Genomic DNA, 24,455 nt, shown 5'->3' with positions numbered 1-24,455 from the left:
GCACCAGCATTAACCATCCCGTGGCTTCATCCAGCAGAGCACCAGAGCCTCACCCTCTCCAGGGATGCAGGCATGGAGAAGGCATCCGCCAGCATCAGCAGTGAGCCAGGTCCTGGTCCCCGTGGTTGGAGTGAGGCTTTGGGTCAGCACTGGTGGGAAGATGGGGCCATCAGGAACCCCACCAGGCCCTGGAGGTGTGGCTGACTCAGAGGGAAACGTGCCACCCTCTGCCTCCTGCAGCACCCGGGATTTTCCCTGGCAGCTCCTGTCACACGGAGATTCACTGAGTTATGGGTAAGGGATCAAGCAAGACAGGAGGCATCGCACAGAACGAGAAACTGGACCCACTTACTGCACTTTCTCCCTTTGCCTTATGTGGTTTAGGCTTCGGTTTTTATTCAGCTGAGCTACCGTAGCTGTCAAAGAGAGGAACTTGCATGGTCCTGCTCTGCAGCAGTGTGCGAAACAGTGACTTTCCAGTGAGAGATAATGTTAGTTTCAGGTTTATGGGCTCATCCTGTTAATAGCCATTCCCACAAATAGAGCATCTGTCCAATGTGTGCATTAGCTCCAGTGGACTTCCAAGGTTTGCAGTTGTCTAATTCAGCTTCCTTCTGCACATACACTGGATGCTGGAGAGGGACTCTTCCTCAGGGGCAGTAGCGACAGGACAAGGGGTGATGGGTTCAAACTGAAACAGGGCAAGTTCAGGTTAGATCTAAGGCAGAAGCTCTTCCCTGTGAGGGTGCTGAGGTGCTGGCACAGGGTGGAACTGGATGAGCTTTAAGGTCCCTTCAACCCAAACCAGTCTGGGATTCTGTGATTCACATTGTAGAAGCTGTACATCACTAAATAGTCCTTACTGAATTGCCCTTATGCATCCTTATAATGGTGAATAGTGAAAGAGTTCTAAATCCTGATTTTTTCAAGTATGCTCTTTTATGTTGTTGTATGGGGGTTTTATGATGCTCTTTGTCTGCAGAGGGAAATGTCTGTCTCTCTCTTTTTGTGCCAGATTCTGCTCCTGTTCACACTAGTGTTCCTTTTGAACAAGTCTAGTTATTTGGTTTATCTGGTTGTATCATATAATACTGTTTGTATTGCTTCAGGCAGAAACTGGAAGCCTTTTGTTGACAGTGAGTGAGCCAAATTGTACTTTGTTACATGACCATGCATCTAAAGTGAACCCTGCCAAAATCCATTGTGCTCAGCAGAGGTAGCATCCCCTCTCACAGTTTTCATCAGTGATATCCAAAGTCTTATTTTCCTTTGCATGAGATAACAAATCCCATTTGGGTCAACCTGAAAGAGTTTCTCCTTGAGCAGACCAAGTGTCAGAACAAGATACCACCTACATTTAACACAAACAGACAGAAATACCTAGAGAAGAGCTCTGTGCAGGTCTCTTCTGGGAAGCAGGTGAGGCCACTGGGTTTTGATTTAATCCCATTCTGGTTCCTGCTCACCCATGTAGCAATTTGTCTTTTTGCATTAGGGATAAAATATACAAGCTGTCATTGTAATACATGCGTTTTCCCTTCTGCTTCTGTTCTTCTTTCGCCGGCAGGCCCCAAACTCCATATTCTGAGGTGAATTCCCAGAGTTTGGATGTGTTTTCTTTCAGCAGATCGCATTCCAAGGCTTTTCTCCTGCACGTGTGAGATCAGAGGTTGGCTGAGCCTTGTTGCCTTAAAAGTGGGGCTACCAAGGGTGCAGATTGGAGTAATCTGCCAGAAGAAAGGGGCTGGGTACCCAGGAATAGCATGGTGTCTATTAAAGAGGGTTCTCATGCTATCGCATATCCAGGTTCGTGGCTACCCTCCTCTGGAAGGGAGGAGAGGAGCAAGGACAGGACAGCACAGGGGAACCAGTGGCAGTTTCTCTTTCCCCCGCATCTGGGCAGATGTGCTCCTTCCTCATCCTCCTCACGGGGCCTTCATTGGGCACAAAAAGGCTGAAAGTTTGCAAAGCTGAATTTAGAGGCACGTCAAGCACAGACAGAGGAGCAGAGGTGGAGGAGAAGACCAAGACCAGCCCCTCGAGTAACTCATTCCATCTCCTGATAACACCCAGTATAGAATCATAGACTGGCCCAAGGCTTCATCCAGCCTGGCCTCGAGCACTGCCAGGGATGGGGCAGTCCCAGCCCAGCTTCCAGTTAGGAATGTGGCTCACAGTGCGTCTCGCAGGGAGCTGGCAGCCGCCTCCAGCACACTGTGCAGTGCTCTACCTATGCCTTTAATAGCCCTCACCCTCTCTTCAACACCTCCTTGGTTTAAACACCAGGCTCGTGTTGCAACCACCTCCCAAGGCCCTTCAGGTGCTCTTTTCCGACTGCTGAATCTTCACAAACGAAGCCTGTCGCGGCTTGCACGCATCTTTCTCGCTGCACTTCCCATCCCGAGCTCTGGCCATACAGACAGTTTAGCTTGCATAACGTTATCAGAAGCTCACGCAGTATGTAATTTTCCCAGTGCCCCAGCTCTCAGCACGCAGCATGGTTTTGGCTTTCTGTTTCAGTAAGTACGGTTCTGGCCCCTGCGGAAGGAGGAGGTTTGAAAATGAAGTGCTGTCAATCCAGAAAATAAAGGGCAAACCCCATCGTTATTACGTGCCAAAATACATGATGTCAGACTGCCTCCAGATTTCTGAAGCCTTGGGGTTGGCAATGCAAGACCTGCCTCTAATTCCTTGAGTCTGGAGACAGATGTGTCTGCATTGCAAAAGCACAGCAACAGAGATTTCATTCTTACCCTGTTATCAGCCACTGTCACTCTGCCAGGCACGACACACACACCATTGCAAGCAGTCTGGACCACATCCTTATTTAGGGAATAGTCTCAGCTCCCTTGTGCTTTTGCTGGGTGCCTGCTCATGCCACGCAGCGCATTAACATAACAGCTGACAGAATTAATCAGCAGTAATAAAAGCACTTGCATGACTTGACCCGTGTAACCTAGTTGAGGGCATCTCTCTCTTGCTCTTTCACTCACCCTCTGCTGTTATGTCAAGCTCATTTTTACCCATCATCTGCAGAGCAACAGGTACACGCTGCAGTGCTGGAGGGATTGCTGAGCTACACAGCTCTGCCATTCCTAATGCAGGACATGATTTCATGAAGGAGTAAGTAAGCATTTGGGGCTGTAAAAGGCAAAAGCATTACCTGTAGAACAGGAGGGCTCCAAGCCACACTTCTCTGGTGTTGTAGGAGATAATCTAGGGAAGTTCCCAAGCTTCTCCCCAGGAACTGCTATTGGTCACGGTCTGTGGGAGGATAAGAGAGGGAGGCTGCACAATCTTTCTCTATCCCTTGTCTTCGTATCAACAGATGCAACAAATAGGAAGGCTCTACAGGTATTTTAATTCACTTTAAATTCCCCAAGTGACTCCCATACGCAGTCTCACGATGGCTCGTAATAATGCTATTGGCCTGTCGTGTTTTCTTCCCTCTTGGTGGTTCTGCTGAGTCTGCCGAGCCTGGATCCACAGGAAAGCTCCAACACTAACAGAGACCAACAGAGAAACTGAGGGGGGTCTTGAGCAAACATATTCAGAATGCATGGAATCATGGAATGGTCTGGGTTGAAAAGGAGGTTAAAATCACCCAGTTCCAACCCAGTTGCTCCAAGCCCCTGTGTCCAGCCTGGCCTTGAACACTGCCAGGGATGGGGCAGCCACAGCTTCTCTGGGCACCCTGTGCCAGCGCCTCAGCACCCTCACAGAGAAGAGCTTCTGCCTTAGATCTAACCTGAACTCCCCCTGTTTCAGTTTGAACCCATCACCTCCTGTCCTATGGCTGCAGTCCCTGATGAAGAGCCCCTCCCCAGCATCCTTGTAGCCCCCTTCAGACACTGGAAGCTGCTCTGAGGGCTCCACACAGCTTCTCTTCTCCAGGCTGAACAGCCCCAGTGTTCTCAGCCTGAAGCATCACTTGCTTCAGCTCGGTGCGGATAAAACTAGCCAACAGGAAATCAGCTGGGAGGCTCAACCATTACATCTAGGACATGGAAGAGGATGAGCCTGCTTTTCATATGGTGGAAGGCAGAAAATGGCCACCAAGCCATAACCATGAAAGAGAGAAGAACTGGGTAAAATTTGGCATAGGTAGGAGGCTGAAGCAGCATCAGGAGCACAGAGAACGTAGGAAGCAGGCTTGACATTTTAAACATAGCAAGTGGAATGAAAAAGGAAGTTTCTGATAAAGCTTCATCAGAAATGCGTTTCCTGGTAAAAAATGGAACAGGGAAGCAGAAGCAGAAGTGAAGGCCAGCACAGCTCAGAACAGTGAGAAGACATCTTTAAAAGATTAGGAGTGAAAGGACCAAGTACTTCGGTGTGTGCACTGGAACAAACGGTCAGCTCTGACAGGATGGCCAGGTTTTCAGCAGTACCAAACAAACCAGAGTGCTGTAAGGGGGAAGGGCTGGACAGTTTCTACTCAAGAATTCTACAGGAACTGGCTGGGGTCTTTCCTGAACAACCTCCTTGAGGCATTTTTGGTTGTGGGGTTTTGTTTTCCTTCCGCAGCTCTTGGAATACAGGGGAAAACCTTGGACTAGGGATGAAAATCATGTGGGATTGTGCCAGTGTTTAGAGCAGGTAGGTAAGATGTAAACTCTGACACGGGTGCTTGTCTCTGAATCTTGAAGGATGGATCCATATGTCTCTCATCTGTCTTAAAGAGCACCTCTGTACTGCACAGTGCAGCTCTTTGCTGAGATAGTATCTTAGTTTGAGGAACAATATAGCTGTATCCCTGCAGCCTCTGCCCTGTTTTCATTTGCCTGGGCATACCACTGTGCTGATGCAGCTAAACTGTTTCCAGTTCTGGAGGTGGTTCAGTTGGAGTTATGTCAGGTATTGTAGCATGATTTGGTATTGCACCATAAAGACAGAAAGGCCAGACTCCATATGTCTGGCCGTGTAATACGTTGCTCAACGGAGGGGTCATATTTGTAGCAGTAAAGAGAACTTCCTATTGGAAGGATAGGCAACAATACAACATAAATCTCACCAGCTATCCTTCCAACAGGGTAATCTGTACTTGTCTCCAGCAATCGCTCACTTAGGCGTGCTGCAAACAATGATATATGAGCATTCATGTGAAATGCGCTTCAGATGTTGCCACCACATCATGAGCTGCTTTGCACGAGACTCCTTAGTGCGGATGAGGTCAACAAGAAGGTGCCAGCCATGAAGATTTATGCACAGAGAACCAAAAACAAAACCAAACCAAAAAGCTGACAAAACCCCTCTCAATCTGAAGGGGAAAGACGAATACTGAACACGTAAAGAACCATTGCCTATTCTAGGGCATGTTTTGTTGAAGGACACAGAGTGAGATCCCCCATGTGGGTAGCATTTGGGGTTTCTGCTTCGGAGTTGGGGTGTTTTTGTAAACAATTTCTCTTGGAGTCTTATGGGGCTTCGACAGGAACTGCCCTGGAAGCTATTATCCTCATTGCACAGCTAATTTGTGCAACCCACGGGCTCATACTTGGACTTGGCTTTCCCTGCTGCCAGCTTTGCTTTTCCCCCACCAGATTTTCTTCCTTGTTTAGTGCCACGCTCCTCTTCTTTCTCTTTTCCTCCCTGCTGTGAAAACATCTTTGTTTTCTGCTCTCTCTAAAGGAGGAGGAGATGTGGGATCCTGCGGAGCCATCCACGGGCTCGTACACAGGAAAAGAGCGGCTGCAGCAGCCCCTTGCAGGGTCTGTATCCATGTACGTTACCTCCCGCCCAGCCCTGCTGGCTGAGGAGCATCACCAGGTACTCCTGGAGGAGTGAATCTATGGCTATCCTGCTCCTCAGTGCCAGCACTTCCTTTATGATACTCCAACTTGAACGTATTTAATTGCTTTCATCATTAAAATGACAAGCAGGTAGGATTCATGGGAGCATGGACTAGAGGTAAACCCACTTGGCCCTCCCTCCTGTCCTCCAATACGTAGCAGATGTTACGGACTCCCACCCATATCTGCCCTGCCCTCAGCATTCACAAGCTTCCATCCCTTCCATCTCAAAACATCCCTTCAGCATCCCAAAATGAAGAGCAAAGCCATAGGAAGAAAGAATGAGAAAGAAAACACACCGTCTGTATCTATGGCTGCTTGAATGGAAGGGCAAGAGGGAGGTAAAGGACTAAGGGAAGCCCAAGACTATTTCATGGTGGCAGGAAGGCTTTCCTTCCCAAGCTAACACCCAATCTGCTTCGCTGTGAGATGGAGGAAGAAAGAAGCACAGTCTTCATGATTAGTTCCAGAATCTGTAGGGAGATGCTGAGCTCTCTTCTCATAGAAGGGCTTTTGTGTGGATGTGAGATGCTTTTTTAAAGGCTTTGGCAACCTCCCATCGCTACAAGAGATTCACTGCAAACATATGCATTGGATTAGTAAGTTATATTGTCCTTTACCTTCCCTCATCATGTCAGCAGTATCGAGTTCTGGAATTAATTTGATGTCCTCTTTCTTCATTCTAATTGTAATAAACCAATCCTTCACAGCTACTGAGGTCATATTTTGAGTGTAATATTTCTAACTCTTACCATTTGAAGCTTTGCTTTGTTGTTTGTTTTGGTTTGGGGTGGTTTTTTAACTCTGGTTTCTAGAGTCCTGTCGATTCCATTTCAAACCTAATTTGCCCCCAGGATTGGAGAGAAAAGTTGAAATTGAAAACTTCCAACAGCCCAAAGCAAATGGCAGGAGTTGCACAATGGCTGTGTCTCCATCTCATGATATTTAGACCAGTTTAGTAAAGCCTGTGATCTGCCTTTTGACTTTTGAATGCGTGGGGCTGGTGCCTCTGCTTCAGTGCCTGTTGTGCAGAGGAGACATGCTGTTCACATGCTGAAATGAGGGCACCTCTTAGGGAAGAAACCTTCCCTCACTACGTAACTCTGTCATCGAGGTCAGGGTGCTGCCCCTGTCCCATAAAGAAAGGATCAAACAGTGGGCAACAGCAGCTCCAGCTGAAAGAAGGGAGATGTTCTCTTTGAGGCCATCAGTGCCATGGGTCAGTGGTGGCCTTGGCAGTGCTGGGGAACGGTTGGACTGGAGGAGCTTAAAGGGCTTTTCCAACCTGGTTGATTCTGTGCTTCTTTGATTTTCCATCAGTAATAAAAGGCGGAGTTTTGGTTATTGAATTGCTCAGGGTGGACAGGAGTGTTCCCTCATCAGACAAGGACAGCCTCTGTCTTCGATGCAGATGTCACCCTTACTGCATCAAGGATACCTTACTCCTGATTTACAGCTTTCCAAAGCAGAGGCGAATCAGGGAATCAGGTTTATGACATCCTGTCTTTCTCCTGAGGTGGTTTTTGACAAGTGAGGTCTTGTTACAACTCCATGGGCACAAACCAGGGTCCGTCAGCACTAGCTGCTCATTTGTCTGTCCCGTGGACACCCGAGTACTGCCAAGCCTCAGCTCTAAGCCAGTTCCCAATACACACGCTGTACTATGCAGCCCAGTACATATGCATAGTTGAAGCAAAATGAGTCTTTTCTCTGCATTCTCTGCACGTATCGTGTATCTCTGTTTCATACAGCTAGGGTAGAAGTGATTCCAAAAATGAAGGTGCTAAAAATATCCAGGCTTCAGAACTGAAATAGCATCCACATGATGCAGGGTTTTTCACCTCTAGGTGTATGTCCTTCTTATCGAGAGATGTTAATGAGACTCTGAGCACAACCACATTACAAAGACAGCAGAAACACATCTCTTTTATAATACTGTATTTTCTGACTGCATGAACACAGACTTCTGGCTAATAAGCATTGGAAGACATAGCACAAGGCTACCCCAGTGCTCACGCCTGTACAAAGCACTGAACCCAAAGGAATCCAGAAGACTCTGCCTCCCTTCTTGACTTTCCTAAATTAAATAAACAGCGTGCCCCTTCTGGAAAATGCACACCACGTTTCCAGCATTTAGTCATAATGAAAACCAGAAGGCCACAGTCTGACTGCTCCGGAGCATGTGTGTGCTGTGGAGGAAAGGAATAAGGACCATTTCCTCTGTTTGTGCGTCTCTTGTGAGGGAGCTGAAGGCTCTGAAAAGCGGTGGGGTTGAGAGGCTGCAGGGTCCACATCCTGAGGTCCAGCCCTAATGCTTCAGCTCCAATGGACATCAGGGCCACAGGGAAATAAAAACAGTAGAAAACACCAGCTTGCTTGTATGAGCAAAGCCTGATTATAAAAGCTCCGGGCTGGAGGAGTGGGAAGTGTCCCTCTCATCTCCGCGGTGTGTTGAACCATGCTCCTCCAGTGCACATTTTGGCCCAAGAGACGAGGGATCCAGAGGCAATGGGCATGACGGCGACAGCACTTGTCATAGCCGAGGGGCATGGGAGCACCCAGGGGAGTGCAGGCAGAGAGGGGAGCCCCGGGGTGCCATGGGCTTCCCCACCAGCATCCTGCTTCCCCAGGTGCCTGGAGACCCCCTGATGCCACCACCACCTCCACAGGCAGCAATGGGAACAGGGTCCCCCTGATGTCACCACTACCACCAGCTTCACAGGCAGCAGTGGGAATGGGGACCTCCTGCCCACAGGAAGAAAAGGTGAGGAAGTGGTACTTATGGTCCACAGAGGTGTTTTTAAATAACTGCTCAGTTGGGTATGAATTGAATATAACACACGCTTAGCTGATACATCTAAGAGTCAGCTGAAGGCACTGGAGACTGCCAAACGCTTTTCTCTCTCTGTAAATACATCTGATTTCCCTCCATCTGTGCATGGCACTGCTGGATAAGAACAGCCGCAAACTGCACTGACATGTCCTTTCCAAACAGTAATCAAATTTGCTTAATTTCTATTCACATCCTTTTTGGCTCCTCTTTCTGAAAGCATCCTGCTGAAAACATCTTCTTTTGGAGACTGCTCATCTTGAAAGAGCAAATGCTGCAGAAACTCATAATGGGACTAACGTGGGGGTTTGTCACTGCAGGTCTGCGTAGATGAAGGGGTAGCCTGAGACAGAACAGTGCTGAAAAGGGACCACCAGGAGCTGGTACCCGGGTGTCCCTCTTTCACTGCGGGTCTGTGATGGAGATGGACTTCCGCATAGTCCATCTCCTGCACCTGCAGTGAATAAACCCCAGGGTGACTGCATGTAAAATGAAGAGGCTGAGCTGAACATCAGTAACTAACTCTTGTCTCCCAGGTTCACTAACAGTCCCTCCAGGCTCCCAGCAACACCATGAAAGACTGGCAAGAGAGGTGGTTTGTGTGGAGGGGAGGATTTGTTACCTACTCAGCATGACACTAAAGAGCAGACAGCACTGAATTACATCTGCAGTATGCTTGAGGAACAGGTAGGAGATGTGGGAAGTCAGAGGTAAGGTGCTGTTGACAAGCAGAGCACGGAGAAAGGAAAACCCTCTGTCTTGCTGAACACATTGCTCTGTTCTCTGAGTGTCTGCAGGAGAGAATACTGAACTCTCAAGGAACAAGGCACAGGACAAGAGGAGGCGGCCTCAAGCTGCACCAGGGCAGGTTTAGATGGAGCTGAGGAACAATTCCTGCCCCAGAGGGTGCTCAGGCAGTGTTGCAGTCACCGTCCCTGCAAGTGTTCACACAGCGTGGAGACGAGGCCCTCAGTGCCATGGGTGAGTGGTGGCCTTGGCAGGGCTGGGGAACGGTTGGACTGGAGGAGCTTAAAGGGCTTTTCCAGCCTGGTTGATTCCATGGTTCTATGACTCTATGGAAGCAGGCAGGACTGCGGTTTATTTCCTAGGACGCTCATGAAACCCAAACATTAGATTTTAAAACCATCATAATGGGACAATTTAAGCAGGCACTGAAATAAGAAAAAACTTCCAAGAATTGTACCCAATGAAGCAGGGCACAGGAATGAATGGTGCGAGTGGTGCACCCAGATCAGAACTCCAGATCACACGGTTTGAATAAGAGCTGCGGTTATTTTGCTAGCACAGAAATAGTTCTTGCAAAATATGTTCCTCATAGATAATTAGGACAATCCAGGCATTCACAGCCTATGAGGAAAACGGGAACTGCATTCGAAGTACAAAGAAACACATAGCTCTGGTTTGACACTATGTGCTGGGGCAACACGCTCAGATTTGCATGCGCTCAGGGGTGGATCCAGGTTTTTAACGCTGCTTGATGTTACCGGGCACAGCAGATCCAACTGTGTTCCCATTGATTTGCCCATGTGGGGCAACCACAGGGGATCTCTTGTTGTAGAGCCACATTTCCTGCAGTGGATTAGGAATAAAGAAAGATCAGGCTGCTGTCAGGGTGGACAGCAGGGAATTCTCCTTTGCAGGCAACCCATTGCTGTGATTAAGGCTTACAATGGCAAATGAGAAAGAGAGATTTTGATCTCACCATTATCTCCTCTGCTTTGTCTGCCAAGTAACATTATCTCTTTGTCTCTTTATAACTGGATTGCATTGTTTTCATCATAGGCAGACCTGCCTTAAAATGAGATTAACAGTAACAGCTGTATTTAGGAGGGTTATTTAAAAGGAAATCTTGGGAATGGGAGCCTTAGGAGGTAAGATACGGCCAAGCAGAAAGCTGTTATTGCATATAGGCAGAGGATTATTGTAGTGAAAAGAAGGAAGGAAGATCTTCTACCAAGTCATCTGCAAACAGGGAAAGGGCAGAGGCTCAGTCGTGGTGCTTTTCCAGCACAGGCCAGCACCCACAGCACTGAACTAAGCAGGCACACACTAGGAGGTGGATTTTACACAGCCTTTTCCTGGTATTCTTTCGCATGTTCCCAGCACTCGGTGCTGAACTGCGAAACTCCATCTGTGGTCACCAGCCCCAGATCATCCTGACAACCGCTGGTCACCCCAGCATTGCCCTGGCACTGTCAGGAAAAGAACAACTTAAAGCAGCAAAAAAGACAGAGCTGCTTTTAACCAGTGAAAGGACAAAATGAATCACTGAGACATGCAGTGTCCTGGGAGGCTGCTCTCAAGTGTTCGTCTCTTCTGCAGGCAAGAAAATGGAGCTGCACAGACTTTGAAATCCCTTTTAGACAATAATGGGGAAACATTAGTTACTGCATGCATGAAAATGCAATTACAGAAATTGAATTGAACCGAGTCCTGGCGGAAGGCTCTCTCTGCAATCACCGGCTGCAGCCGTTAAAAACCATTGAAGGTTGGTCGTTGAATTCAAAGAAATAAGGATTTGATCCTTAATTCTGTTTTCCAAGTGAAATTACAGGGACTCGTGCCAAGCGTTTGGAAGCTAACAACAAAAGAATGTCAGTGGATTTAGTGGCGGTAGGAAGTAAATTAACACTGTATGAAGGAACTACTGAAAATACATGAGAATATTACCCAGACCTGCTAAAATGCCATCCTCGGGTCCTGTGCAGTGTATTGGTTATTCAGCATGTATCGGGAAGTGTGGGTGAAACGACAGGAGTGTTTTAAACTCTGCTTTTGTAGCAAGTGAATCTTTGTCTCTCATTTCTTTTGGAAGCAGCTCCAGTCCTTTCCAGAGCAGCAAAGCAGAGCAGAGCGTGAGGTGAACCAGTGCCACAGTCTGGCTAAGGCAGGTTTTTAAATGAGAATGATTTCTGTGTGCCTTGTTCCTTGTGTATGGAGTTTATCACTGAATCTCCTTCTCTCTGACAAGATTGTTGATGAATAATATTAAGACACATTTCATTTGACATTAAACTGATAGTTTTAATTGGCTCAAAAGAGGCTGGACGCATTCCCGGGTGGAGGGTGAGGGACCAGGTTTGGTAACCTTGCTTTGCTCGCCCTTACCAGGAGAATTTGTCCTTCTTTTCACAGAGGTGACGAAGAGCTGCCTGTATTTACCCCCAGAAAGATCCAGACTCAAGGGCTGCACCCAACAGCCGTTCTCACACTGGATGTGTGAGCCTGACTTCCCCAGAGCCCCTTGGGCAAGGCAATGTGCCGGGATGGTGTCCGTATCAACCGCAGCCAGTTCCTCCTCATAAGGCGATGCTGGTGTGGTGCGAGGGATAAATAACAGGTGGTTCGTGCAAAGGAATCTGAGCACATAACAAGGTCAGGACAGGGTTAAAACATTGGGGTTTTGCCTGCAGCTGTCCACGATAAATATGCATAAGTTCATTTTTTGCTTAGTTATGAATTCCTCCACCCGTTTCCCTGCAGTGCCAGACGTTTTGTACTCTAATTATTACCAGGTCCTTTCCAAAGTCCATTTAAGTGAGACAAAAGAAGTTGTCACTGATCTCAGGGAACTGGGATCAAGCCATATGGAGCAGTTTCACTGCATATTTATATTACAGGTTCTCAAGTTCGACCTTACAAGAGCAAGGCATATAGAGAAAAAAAACACTGATTCTTTTTGCAAGGGACTTACACATTCTGTGCTCCTCTTATTTCCAAGAGGGTTTTAAAAATAAACCTGTGCTTCTGTTAAATTATTCCAACAGAAATCTTTGCATAACCAGTAAGTCAGTGGAGGGTTCAGAGCTGCAGCCCCAGCCAGCAGAGAAGGGGGGGGGGGGCGGGCTACAAGGATGCTGGAGAGGGACTCTTCCTCAGGGACTGCAGCGACAGGACAAGGGGTGATGGGTTCAGACTGAAACAGGGCAAGTTCAGGTTAGATCTAAGGCAGAAGCTCTTCCCTGGGAGGGTGCTGAGGCGCCTGGCACAGGGTGCCCAGAGAAGCTGTGGCTGCCCCATCCCTGGCAGTGCTCAAGGCCAGGCTGGACACAGGGGCTTGGAGCAAGCTGCTCTAGTGGAAGGTCCCCCTGCCCATGGCAGGGCTTGGAGCTGGGTGAGTTTTAAGGTCCCTTCAACCCAAACCAGTCTGGGATTCTATGATTCCATGGCTCCCATCTCAGCTCAGACTTCAGACCTCCCCAGCTCAGCTTTCGCACTCTCTGCAGAGCTGCTTCATCTGCAGCACATTGCCCATAAGGCAGGTGAAGCTTGGCTGCCACAGAAATGAGGACATTTCCTCCTTCAGACCACCACACTGCTCCCCATTGATCCTTCTGATGCTTATTGCTTTCTACCTTCTCTTTGACTCTTACCAGTTTATGTCTGATGATTTTATCCCTTTTGTCTTTGTACCCAAGTAAGGCCACAGGGTGTCCTACAGGCACAGTGACTCCCCGGGAGCAATAACAGCCTTCAGAAACAGAAACTAATCAGGAGAGTATCTATAATCCATGGATGCTCCAGAAAACTTCATGTATAGGTGTGGAGATTCACCAAATAGTGAGCAGCAGCAGAAAGGGGAATACCTAGAGGTAAGTTCCCATAATTCCACAACTCTGCCGATAACCAGATGTACAAAATATGAAGCGTTACCAGTTTCAAGCGAGTTCCAGGATCTGTTTTATAGCTCTGGAACTGCATCACATAATATGCTATATATCACTTAATAATACATTTAACGAGGTAAGCCATCTTACCATGTAACCTGGCCATCTTTAGACTCCATTTTCCCTTATAGTGGAACAATCAGCGAGGCAACTTGTTGAATGTAGCTACTCTGAATCATTCAGTCTCGTGCCTTATTTCATAACAGAGCCTCTAGTTAATCAACATCAGACTTATCTCCTTTTATTACTGTCTGGTATTTCCATTGGAGATGTTGGCAGGCCTTGAAACCGGCGTGGGAGAAACGTGGCATTAAAATGCAATCGTCAATGCATTATTATGTATCTATCATATCATTATTCTTGACATAAACTCTTAATGTTGTAAAATTGGTGATGGAATTAGAAGTCTTCTCTGACATCCTGAAAAGATGAAATCCAATTACAAGAGAATTTCAGGTGCGAGTTAACAGCAACTTCCATATCCCCTGGTGTGAGGAAGGCTCAAAACCCTCAGCTGAAAGCAAACTGAGCTGAAAGAGAAGCAAACTACACACATTTACTAAAGCCTTCTGTAAGCTGGGTGCATCCTGTGAGTAGAAGCTGGTTAGAAATCTGATTAAAACCAGTAAAAACTGCTAGCAAACACAACCTGAAATAACTCTTTGCACAAGTGTGGCTGCAGTTTGGCCCCAATGCCTTCAACCTCCTCTGCTAAGGCAGAGAAATTGTAAAGAGCCACCTTTCCCTTTGAAACTAAAATTCAGCAGCAGAACGTAAAATAGAAATTTCCAGAGATGAATCTCGTGTGTGTTGGATAATGTGCCTTCCACTGGGATTGCCTGCAGCAGGACAGGCTGCACCCACTGCTGCTGGGAATTAAAGAGGTTATGAGCAAGGCGCAGGCAGAGATGTCTAACCAGGGGAACCTGTACAGCTCTGAGGCAACCCACAGCGACTGCCAAGACAAGATGAAAAGGGAGTTAAGGCTTCTCTTTGTGTTCTCCTTTGATGCACAAATACACGCACGCAAGATTAAAGCTGCAGCTTTAGTACAATCATGCAGCTATGATACCTGATGCAAAATCACACTTGGCTTTAGAGGCCTGGCCTGCGTCATAAACTTCATGTATGGGAAGTTACTGATTTATTTGGCTCTTTATCCAAGGCAAAGCCTATTCCTAGTAAGCCTGAACCTCTTGTGGCGAGGTTATCTCATGCATTAGATTTCACCAGAACCAACCCTTAGTTAAGCATCGCTAATTATGTATTTTAAGTCTAAGATACATATGCAAAGAGAGATTAGTTGAGGAAAAGAAGTCTGGATTTTGCAGCTGATTGTTTTCCTTGCAGATGAGCATCCAGAATAACTTCAGTGCAAGTGGACATCAGTAACAGAAGGCTTCATGGGTACTAAGCAAGAATATATCCTTGCTTTTCATCGGTAATGAGCTTAAGAACCCGGGACAGAACAAGCCGCATAGTACTAATGGTAAGAAAACGAGTTCTGTTGTACCTAGTTACGGTGTAACACAGCTGCAAGTGTGGATGCTGATATGCTGGGAAGAAAAAGTATCTTTGGAATACTTTTCTAATGTAAGTCTTCTTTTATCCCTGTCTTCAGAGAGCTTGAAATCAATACAATAACTCGGGGTAAATCTGGTTTAACAGTGAGAATCCACTCTTCACTGGTGCTTATTCTTCCTCATTTTGCACCTGGGGTAGTCCTTTCGAGGTGTGCGGGGTCAATGCAAAATGTTACAAAATTAGAATCAGATTGTTCCAAATCCCTTCATGAAGGTGCACAAAATGTAAGGCAGGAAACTGGAAAGGCACTCCCAGTGTCTTCTGGATCTCCTACAGGTGCTGGGCTGGGTTCTAGAGTTACTCAAGTGAATCTTCAGATATGATTCTGTTTGCCATTAATTCACAGTCAAAGAGGAGATTTATGGACCTGAACTCGTGAGTTCAACCATCTGCAGTGAAGTTTCTTTGAAGAAAAGCTAACTGGCTGTAAACAGGGGAAGACCCTCAATTAATCTCCATGGAGGGTTTTAGGCATTTAGAACCACAGAATCCCAGACTGCTTTGGGTTGGAAAGTTCCAACTCCCTGCCACGGGCAGGGACACCTCACACTAGAGCAGCTTGCTCCAAGCCCCTGTGTCCAACCTGGCCTTGAGCACTGCCAGGGATGGGGCAGCCACAGCTCCTCTGGGCACCCTGTGCCAGCGCCTCAGCACCCTCACAGGGAAGAGCTTCTGCCTTAGATCTAACCTGAACTCCCCCTGTTTCAGTCTGAACCCATCACCCCCTGTCCTGTCGCTGCAGTCCCTGATGAAGAGTCCCTCTCCAGCATCCTTGCAGCCCCCTTCAGACCCTGGAAGCTGCTCTGAGGTCTCCACGCAGCTTCTCTTCTCCAGGCTGAACAGCCCCAATGTTCTCAGCCTGTCTCCATACGGGAGGTGCTGCAGCCCCTGAGCATTTTGGTGGCCTCCTCTGGGCTTGCTCCAACAGCTCCGTGTCCTTCTTATGCTGAGGGCACCAGCAGTGCACACAGTGCTGCAAGTGGGGTCATGAATTCGGTGGAATTCACACAGCAGAGTCTGCTCTGGGCATTTTGCTGGACAGAATATGCACAAAAATACTTTCAAAGTAAATGCAGCTGTTTCTAATCCTGTGACAGTTCAATCTGCTAATGCATCCTGAGCTTCAGCATGGACCAAGCCATCTGTGAAATGTGAGTTACATTAGAAGACACCAACCCAGTTCCTGAGCAGCCCCAAGCCAATCACTAGGACTTGCTTTCTTTGATCTTTGTGTTTTTCTGGAACAATGGCAAGAAACCAAACCAGAGTCACCGCAAAATCAGTCCGAGCCATGATGCAGACTTAATACTAGCAGGAGCTCTGTTTGATGAGGGGCTTCATTACTGGTAGAGTTTCTCTGCTTGCCACATGCATTCCAGTGGTGATTCAAATTCTTTTGCCAAAATGAACTTAGAGGATAAACTGTACCTGCAATCATAGAGCAAACAGTAGGGATACTGAAAAGGAAATGTGAATTTTATCTTAAATGGTATATATGGTCCCCCTTGCTTTCCTTTTCGGATGAAATCCTGACCAACACTGCTTAAATAACCAGTATAAACAATACAAAACCAGAACACAGGAAGAATGCTGAGAAAACATAAACCACAGCCAATTCCAGGTGCACCAAAAGTTTTTCATGCGCATCGTATGTTCGTATTACATCCAAACTGTGCTTCCTGCAGCCCCTCACATCCCAGCTATGATGTGGTTTCAGTAACATTTACAGATAACAGCTTGTATTTAAATAGAAGAAAAAAAAGCAAACAAGGTGGTTTTAATAAAAGCACATGACTTTGCATGGAAAATACCACAGTTTTGGTGCAAGCCCCTTTATGTGTCATGTAGTTTTCCTCCATTTGTGAGATGCATATTCCTCAGTCAGGATTTTCACTATCCCACGTTTCTTTGACATCCAGTTGAGCAGGAATGGGCACAGAGCACTGCTGCTGGCGTAGGATGGAGCCCTGGTTTTGCCCTGGACAGATGAACAGAGTGAGGAACTGGTACCTGCCCACCAGCTCCTCCGTGCACCTTGTGGAAAGGCAGCAGCGCTCGAAATGCCCCCGAGTCCTTTTCTTGGCTATGTTCAGGGATGATTCAAATGCAGCTTTTCACCCGCTGCCTAAATTACAGAGCACGTTTTCAGCAGCATGAGGAGCCCCTCTCCAGCATCCTTGTAGCCCTCTTCAGACACTGGAAGCTGCTCTGAGGTCTCCACGCAGCTTCTCTTCTCCAGGCTCAACAGCCCCAATGTTCTCAGCCTGTCTCCATGCAGGGGGTGCTGCAGCCCCTGAGCATCCTCGTGGCCTCCTCCGGACTTGCTCCAACAGCTCCATGCCCTTCTTACGTTGCATGACTGCCTTCCCTGAGATGTGGCCCTTCCCGTGACAGAGACAGCTCAATCCTGTCACGCTTTCCTCCTGATGTGAGGGGGAATTGGGTTTGTGTAGGATCAGACCAGGCTTTCAGTGTTTAAATGCAGTCATGGAAGTAAAATCCCAGGGCAAGCTCTCACCTCCCCAGGTCTTCATTTAAGAGCTATCATTTACTCATTTGACCCGAGACGTTTCTCTTTACTTCTGTTGCCTATTTCAGGGTGGGCTGTTTTTACACGAATTCCCATTTGGGCCAAGAGGAAGGTTGTTCATTCCTGCTGGGAAGCAGAGGCAGCAGGTGAAGAGGGGAAATGATGCATTCATTCTGGTGTACTATATATTTGCTAGAGTAAATTTTAATTGGGTGACTTGCATAGATGGAATGTAAATGTGCTTTAAAAGCCAAAGTTCCACTCCTGATGTGATTAATTAGGAACTATCATGAATAAGCGTAGGGCAGGTAAAGGAAATGAAACCAAATGTGCTTTATTAATTCTCCAGTCTCTGGTCCTACAATAGCGCCCTCGTTGGCGTTCCCAGTCTGTAAAAGGGAGGATGATCACCGTGCTGCTCATTGCGTTCGTGTGCTAACATTATCCTTTCGCAAGGACACGTGGCACAGCTGCCCTGCTAGCTAATAACCTTTCAGTACATGGTGGTCACAGATTAAACGTGTAGAAATGGAAATGGAAAAGAATCCCCAACTCACAGAGGGGAAAAGACCAAACAGGAGAGCAATTTATGACAGAGCATGGCACAGCTGAAAGACGAGAAGAGATTCCTTGAACAGGGCATAACAGGACAAAGGAAAAGCAAAACCTGCTAAACCACGTCTGTTCGTTCTTATTATGGGGTCGGCTGCAGGCTCCCAGCCTGTTTTAAAATCAACACTTCCCAGCAAGAAGCTATACAGTAATGGATCACTTCTGTGCAGGCACTTCCTTCCCCTGAGAAATGCCTCGCCTCGAGCACAGTAATAGCTTAACCAGAAGTGCACAGAACGTGAATGGCACTGATGGGGGATAAATACACTCACTGATGTGAATGTGTGTATTTACAGATACACACACATGCACACGGGCTGTTGGGTGGACCAGCTCCTTAGTGTGGATAATGACCTCTATAAAATGCAAAGCTACAGGAGATGCTTTAATGGTTGGGGGGGGGGGGGAAGGAAGAATATCAATTCCACATCATGCCCGTTTCTTCTGTCCCCAAGGGTCGTCTCCATAAGCTCATCAGCTCCTCTTCCAGCAGTTGTACCTCTTCCTAGTTAGCACCCCCAGTTAAGCACATGAGCCTCCCTAGTTTTCCTGTTCAAGGAGAACAGCAAAGGGACTGCTCCAGAGCTCATCATAGTGCTCCCAAGTACAAGCGGAAGCACATTTTTCCCTGAGGCAGAGAATAAACTGCACCCTAAGGTAAATGGCTGACACAAAGCCAATGCACCGATTTCTGCCTCTGCTAAATCCTTAGCACTTATGTCAGACATGAGACTTTGATAGGGCTTGGGCCAAGGTCTGAACTTCATCAGGAGCTCGCTAATTTGAGAAGGCGACTCAGTGTGCTCTGTGGGGGGACAAACCAGAGCACTTACCCACTGGGGAGACGTGAAGGAAGAGAAGGTTCTGGTTTTCCAGCTTTCTGGAATTTCAGATTTCCTCGTCTAACAGAAGTCTGATGCAATTGTGAACTCATTTCCTAGTTCCAAAGCTGAGCCTTTCCCCTCAGGTGAAAAGCACCCAGAATATTGTGCACACAGGGCTTCAGCAATCTCTGCCCGTCCTGGCAATGTTGAAACGCTTGGGACTTTAAGTTCTGCAGCATCCCTGGAGATGTTCCAGGCCGGGCTGGATGTGGTTCTGAGCAACCTGATCTGCGTGAAGATGTCCCTGCTCATTGCAGGCCGTTGGAACGAGATGAGATCTGAAGGTCCCTTCCGACCCAATCTGTTCTATGATTACGGAGAGCAAGATTTCTTTGGAGCTCTCCAACTTTTTATGTACTTCTATGCAAGCTCTGCACCACCCAGGTAATTGAAGGTGAATATCCATTCATGCCCCTCCCTGATTTCAGAAGGAATTAAACATCTGCCTAAGGATCCCTGCTGTCGTCTTCACCTCTGTGCCTCAGCTCCCAGCCTGTGGAATAGAGGTGAAACTTCTTTACGTACAACCCTAAGGATGTTTGCAGTAACTCAGTCGCTGTGTCTGAAGGACGGTCCTGCCCAAGGCAGCAGCCGGGCACGCTCTCTCTTCGGTTGGTTAGGTAGGGTTTGTGCTTGGTTAAACAGGCAACCTAGCGCCCAAATCCCACCCGAAGAACCCACACACGGCTCTGCTGCAGGGGGGAAGGAGCCATTCTCGGAAGGAAACTGCCCACAGGCTCTGAATTCCCGGGGCACTTTTCCTAGCTGGAGGAGATTCCTCTCTCTGTACTCCCAATGCTCTAAGCATCTTGAAAACCTGGCCTGAGGCAAGGAATAAATGGGGGTGGAGAGGTGGCACCGGAGCTGTTGTGCCGCCTTCTTGCTTTTGTCTGTAAAATGAATCACTGCAACTGGAATGGTGACTGGACTGACCGCAGCACTCGTTTGAACGCAGGTACAAGGCTCCGGAAGCAGCTTATACTGAGCCCTTCCAGAGCAACGGAGTCCAGGGTCAGGCAGGAAGTTTGCTACTAATTAAGGCTAACGATGCCCCATTTACAGCAGACCCACTGAAAGGCATCTCTTTCGACAAGGACACACGAGGGCGGGTTACTGATGTAGTTTGCAGGCAGCCACACTCACACACATGGCAGTGGCAGCTGCTTAGGAAAACCTGATGGAGATTAGGCTTTGATTAAAGATTTCAAGGTGTTTTCCTCCCATGTGAGCAAGCAGAGCCCGCCTGGGTTTATTTATATATAAGCAAGGGGCGATGCCCTCACCTGGGTAGAGGGGAGGGGCTGGGAAACATATGCTGGTACCCCACTGCGTTACTCCCTAGCTCGGGAGGGCCCTGCTCGCAAGGAACCCATCCGTCCCTTTCTCTCTGCTGGCAGCAAACCGGGATGTTGCAGCGGGTACGCAGCTCTTCCTGACCGAGAAGCAACCGGCGCATCACGCCGCTTGATGCTGCTGAACAGAGGAAAACCTGGCGGCTAGGCGACCGGATCCGCGCTTTCTGCTCCGTATTGCCGTGGTCCCGCGGCTGGGACTCGGAGCCACGGGGAGCTGTAACCTGAGGTTAGTGTGAGAGGCGAGGACGCTGCCCGATGGGGTAAGCGGGACGGACAGACGCAAGAGCCCCGGCCGCAGGGGAAGCGGCGCCTGCCAGCGCGGGCGGAGTCGGAAGCACGACAGCACGGGGCGCTGGGGCGGCGCTGCCGGCGGCGGGAGGAGCTCGGCGCTGGCTGCCGCGCTGGGGTCGCGGCGCAGGGACGGAGCCGGGCAGCGCCGGCCCCGCGGCAGCAGCAGCAGGAGGAGGAGGAGGAGGCTCCGCCGCCACCACCGCCACCACCGGGCGCGGGCAGCCCATGAGCCCCGGGCCGCGGAGCCGCCGCCGCTGCTGCTGCGGGTGAATGAACCTGTCCCGGCCGGCAGCGGCGGCTTCGTCTCGGGCTGCGGCACCGGCCTCGCCGCGCGCGCAAGATGGACGGGTTCGCCGGGAGTTTGGGTGAGCGACGGGATGGGACTGGGGCTGCGGAGGGGAAGGGGAACGAGGAGGGAGGGAGGAATGGCGGGGGGGGGGGGCGATGCCGTCGCGAAATCTGTTCAGCTTCAAACCATCTGTTGCGAGCGCTCCGGCTGCACTTGGCTCCTTTGTTCTTCCCTCGCCTGGGCCGTGCGGTTTGGGTGAAGTTGTGATTGTGCCTTCGTTACTGTTTGCTTTCCGTGCGATTGTTTTATGTCCCCTCCCGCATCCCCGTTTTGCCCGCGGAGCCCCCCCGGCTCCTTGGGTGCCGTGCTCCGCTGCTGTGCTCGGGAGTACTCGGTGCCTTCTCCCGGTGTTCCCAGAAAGCGGCCGGGCTGCGGTCTCTTCGGTTCCGCGGAGGTTGCGGCAGGTTGGCAGCGGCTTCTTTAGAGGGAAAAGTAGCCCGCTCTGCGAACGGGGCGGAGGGCAGGTTGCACCTCGTGAGAACTCGTCCTGATTCAAAGTGTGAGCTAAAAACGCCTCCAAACGCCAGGGTTATAGAGCGTGGACGTTCCTGGGTGCTTCTTGGAAGTTCCAAGGGCACCGTGGGGCTGAGCGTTTGCTCCGTGGTGACACTCCTTGTGGTCCTACCTGCTTGTGCTCTCCTGCGCCTTCTCTTTGCTTTCAGCACCCCTCCGCCTCTTGCGGAGGAATAAATCTCTGCCTCCCCAGATCAGATTAATTTGGTTTTACGGCGCTCCTGTGAGATCTGCAATAATAGCGAACAGGTCTCCCGTTTTCTGGAAAAACTGACTCATTTAAACCCTCCGGAGCGTGTCCCGAACCTTTCAGGTTTGGAAATGGCAACTCCTGCGTTTTGGGCGCCGGTCCAAGCCAAACTGGTGCACCGTAATTAACAGTGCACGTTGGTAGGCTGGCTCTTTGCCTGATGCTCTCTCCTCGCTCAAGTTAACTGCCGTGGTCGTTTTATAGCCGAGGAGGATCAAAAAGCGACAGGCGGAGGAGCGGTGCGGGTGCTGTGCCTGTGGGTGACACACGTAAATGATGCAGATGTGTCCGGTTAATATTTATGCGCCTCGTTACCCAGCGGTGGAGCTGATCACCATATCAAAAGGCACCGATATCGCTGTAACTCGTGGAGTATTGGCCCCACTGAGGCTGGTAGTTAGAAATAACCGTTTTCTGTTGGAAACAGACACACACACACACACCCGTTATTTTGCAGCACTAAAGCATCGTTTTCCTGGAAGTTGGGTGCAGGCTGGCTGGAGGGGTGATGGGCCCCATCTGCACCTTCGTTTGTTTCACTGTCTGGTCAGGAAGGTGCTGTGATTTTATTGGGGTGTAATGAGGATTAAACTCGGCTCAGTCTGTACGACTGTGTGTCATGATGTAGGCTGTCAGTTGCCCTTTGATTTTGCTGCTGTTGTAGTGAGCAGGGTGGTTGGTTGGATGTGGGCTGAGGAGGGGCCATTCCCAGAACCCTTAGTTTAAGGTGCAAAACTCTACGTGGCTGCCTTGTTTTCAGGTTTGGATCGTGCTACGTAGCCCTCTCCTGTCGTTCTAATCCCTCGTTGCTTGCTCTAGCCGCTAACGAGCGTGTAGGGTACACAAAGATGTGTGAATTGTTCCTGATGGGCTTTTCTTCAACATCTCTAATTAAAATCAAATGGCCTGAGTTTAATCAGCTGCCTGGTAAATGGCTTTTAGGAAGGCCATAAATTAATGTAATTTTGACTGAAACGTAAAGATTAATTAAGAATTATTGGTGGCAGAACTGTGCTGTCGATGTATGTGCGTGCTCACGCGGTCAGGCGAGCTTATTAGAGAGCAAGTTGTCCTTTTAATGCCTCCTCCTGGCATTATCTGGAAGGCAAACTGTTATTACAGATTGTGCCCTCCAGCACAGGCAGAAATACCTCCTTACGTGTCTCGCAGTTGAAAATGCACAGCTGTTTTCTTTTGGCTCCCACTTGGCAATTTTCATGAGAATAAACAGATGAAAGAAACCATTTTAGATGTAATTTAGAAAATGGGTTTGGTTATTGGTTTAGTAAATGCTTATGTAGTGCTCGGTTTAAGAGTATACAGTTACTGTGTACAGTAAAGAGAAATAATCTGTGTTCTGAGTTAGCTGAAATGGGTATTGGTTTACTCTCTTGATAAAACACTTGAGTTATTTCACATTTGCTGGGGCTTTGGTACCTTTTGAACATCACCAGCAGCAAAGTGGTTCTCTGATCCCGTTTATTGTCTCAAATAGGACGCTCACACTGCACATCTGACCATTTCCAACGGGTCAGAGGGCTCGGCGGGTTTTGGCCATCCGCTTTTTCAGCTGCATCCCTTGCAGTGGAGGAATGTGCTTCTGAGTGGGAATAAGAAGCCCGCGAACTTGGCGTGAGGGCTGGGCTGCTGCTTTGTGCCCTCACCGAGACAAGAGCACAGCATGGGTATGTGCTCTGGCTCAGCAAAGTTCTCTGTTAGGTGCCACTCAAAGCAACCCACAGATGGTGTCTTTAGGGGAAAGCCCTGTGAATGCCATCAAAGGAAGCGAGGAGAGAGTTCCGCCAAAAAAAAGGCGAACAAAGCAGAGAGCCCATGTGGGAAATAGGACAGTGGGGTTCACCCTGCTTTAGCCCCCTCTGCCCTTCGTGCTGCGCTGCTGCGCTACTGCCCTGTAGCCCTTCCATCCTCGCACTGGTGCCTGTGAGCCCATGGGGAGCTGGTCCAGAGGTGCCCGTCAGGGAGCTGTAGAAGACTGCCAGTTTTGTGGCCATCAATAACTTTGATTTTTGTGTATCACCGTGGATTATGTCCACTGCTTGTAGCCGCCTCATTGTTTTCCCTTCTGAGACAGCTTCTGCTAGTCGAGCTCTGTGACAGTAACTTATTGTAAAGAAAGATGTGGAAGCATTCATCACACCGTGTTAGACAAATAGCCGCAGCTGGTTGCGTGCTTGTCACCAGCAAATGGTAGCAATGTGGTGTAAAGCGTTTCAACAGCATCTCTCCAGCGATGAGGGCCGGGGCAGTATTTCCACAGAGGAATTAAACCCAGTCCTCTCATGAAGGCTCAATCAGGGGGAATAATTTAGGGTTTTTCTTTAAAGAGTAGTTGAGCTTGTGCAATTTTATAGGGAAACATAAGGCAAAGGAGAGGTGTAATGACTAAGTGGAGGCCAGCTTTTGCTCTCCTCTGTTGTAGGAGGGAGAACAGGAAAAATAGCAAGGTTCATTTTATGTAGTGTCTGTATATTGTTCCGTCACTGTACACGTAAGCTGGTAACTGCTGTATATGCCCTAGCTACGTACTGGAGGGGTGGCATGTAGGTCGGTTCCTAATTCCCCCCGCTGCCATTTCTTATAGTGGGTACTGTATGAAAGCTGTTGGAACACATTCCTGCCTCGCAGGTCGGTCGGGCCTGCCTGGGGTAGCTCAGGCAGGGGTGAATGTGCTGCTCCTCTGCACTGGGAGAGCCACCAGCGTGTCTGGATCCTGTGGCTTTGCTAGGACCCAGTAAGTGATGTGAGGCAGGTATGCT

The 24,455-nt window shown here is 48.8% G+C and overlaps 1 protein-coding gene across 4 annotated transcripts in view; it reads left to right on the top strand.

Annotated features, from left to right (window-relative positions):
• The first annotated feature begins 20,817 nt into the window (after positions 1 to 20,817).
• EML4 (EMAP like 4) overlaps positions 20,818 to 24,455 on the top strand; it is a 124,201-nt gene continuing 120,563 nt past the window's right edge. For 3 of the 4 annotated variants that reach the window (XM_061478881.1, XM_061478878.1, XM_061478876.1), the window contains exon 1: positions 20,818 to 20,931. In XM_061478881.1, the coding sequence (XP_061334865.1) occupies positions 20,907 to 20,931 (25 nt within the window). In that variant the 5' untranslated portion in view covers positions 20,818 to 20,906. The remainder of the gene's footprint in view (positions 20,932 to 24,455) is intronic. The other variant, XM_061478880.1, reaches the window with a different exon arrangement.

Source organism: Pezoporus flaviventris, unplaced genomic scaffold (assembly GCF_033815535.1).
Source record: "Pezoporus flaviventris isolate CSIRO_AGI_PZ_B2104156 unplaced genomic scaffold, CSIRO_AGI_Pfla_v1 ptg000132l, whole genome shotgun sequence".
NCBI lineage: Eukaryota > Metazoa > Chordata > Aves > Psittaciformes > Psittacidae > Pezoporus > Pezoporus flaviventris.
Note: the sequence above shows the minus strand (reverse complement) of the source record. Positions and strands in the feature narration are given on the sequence as shown.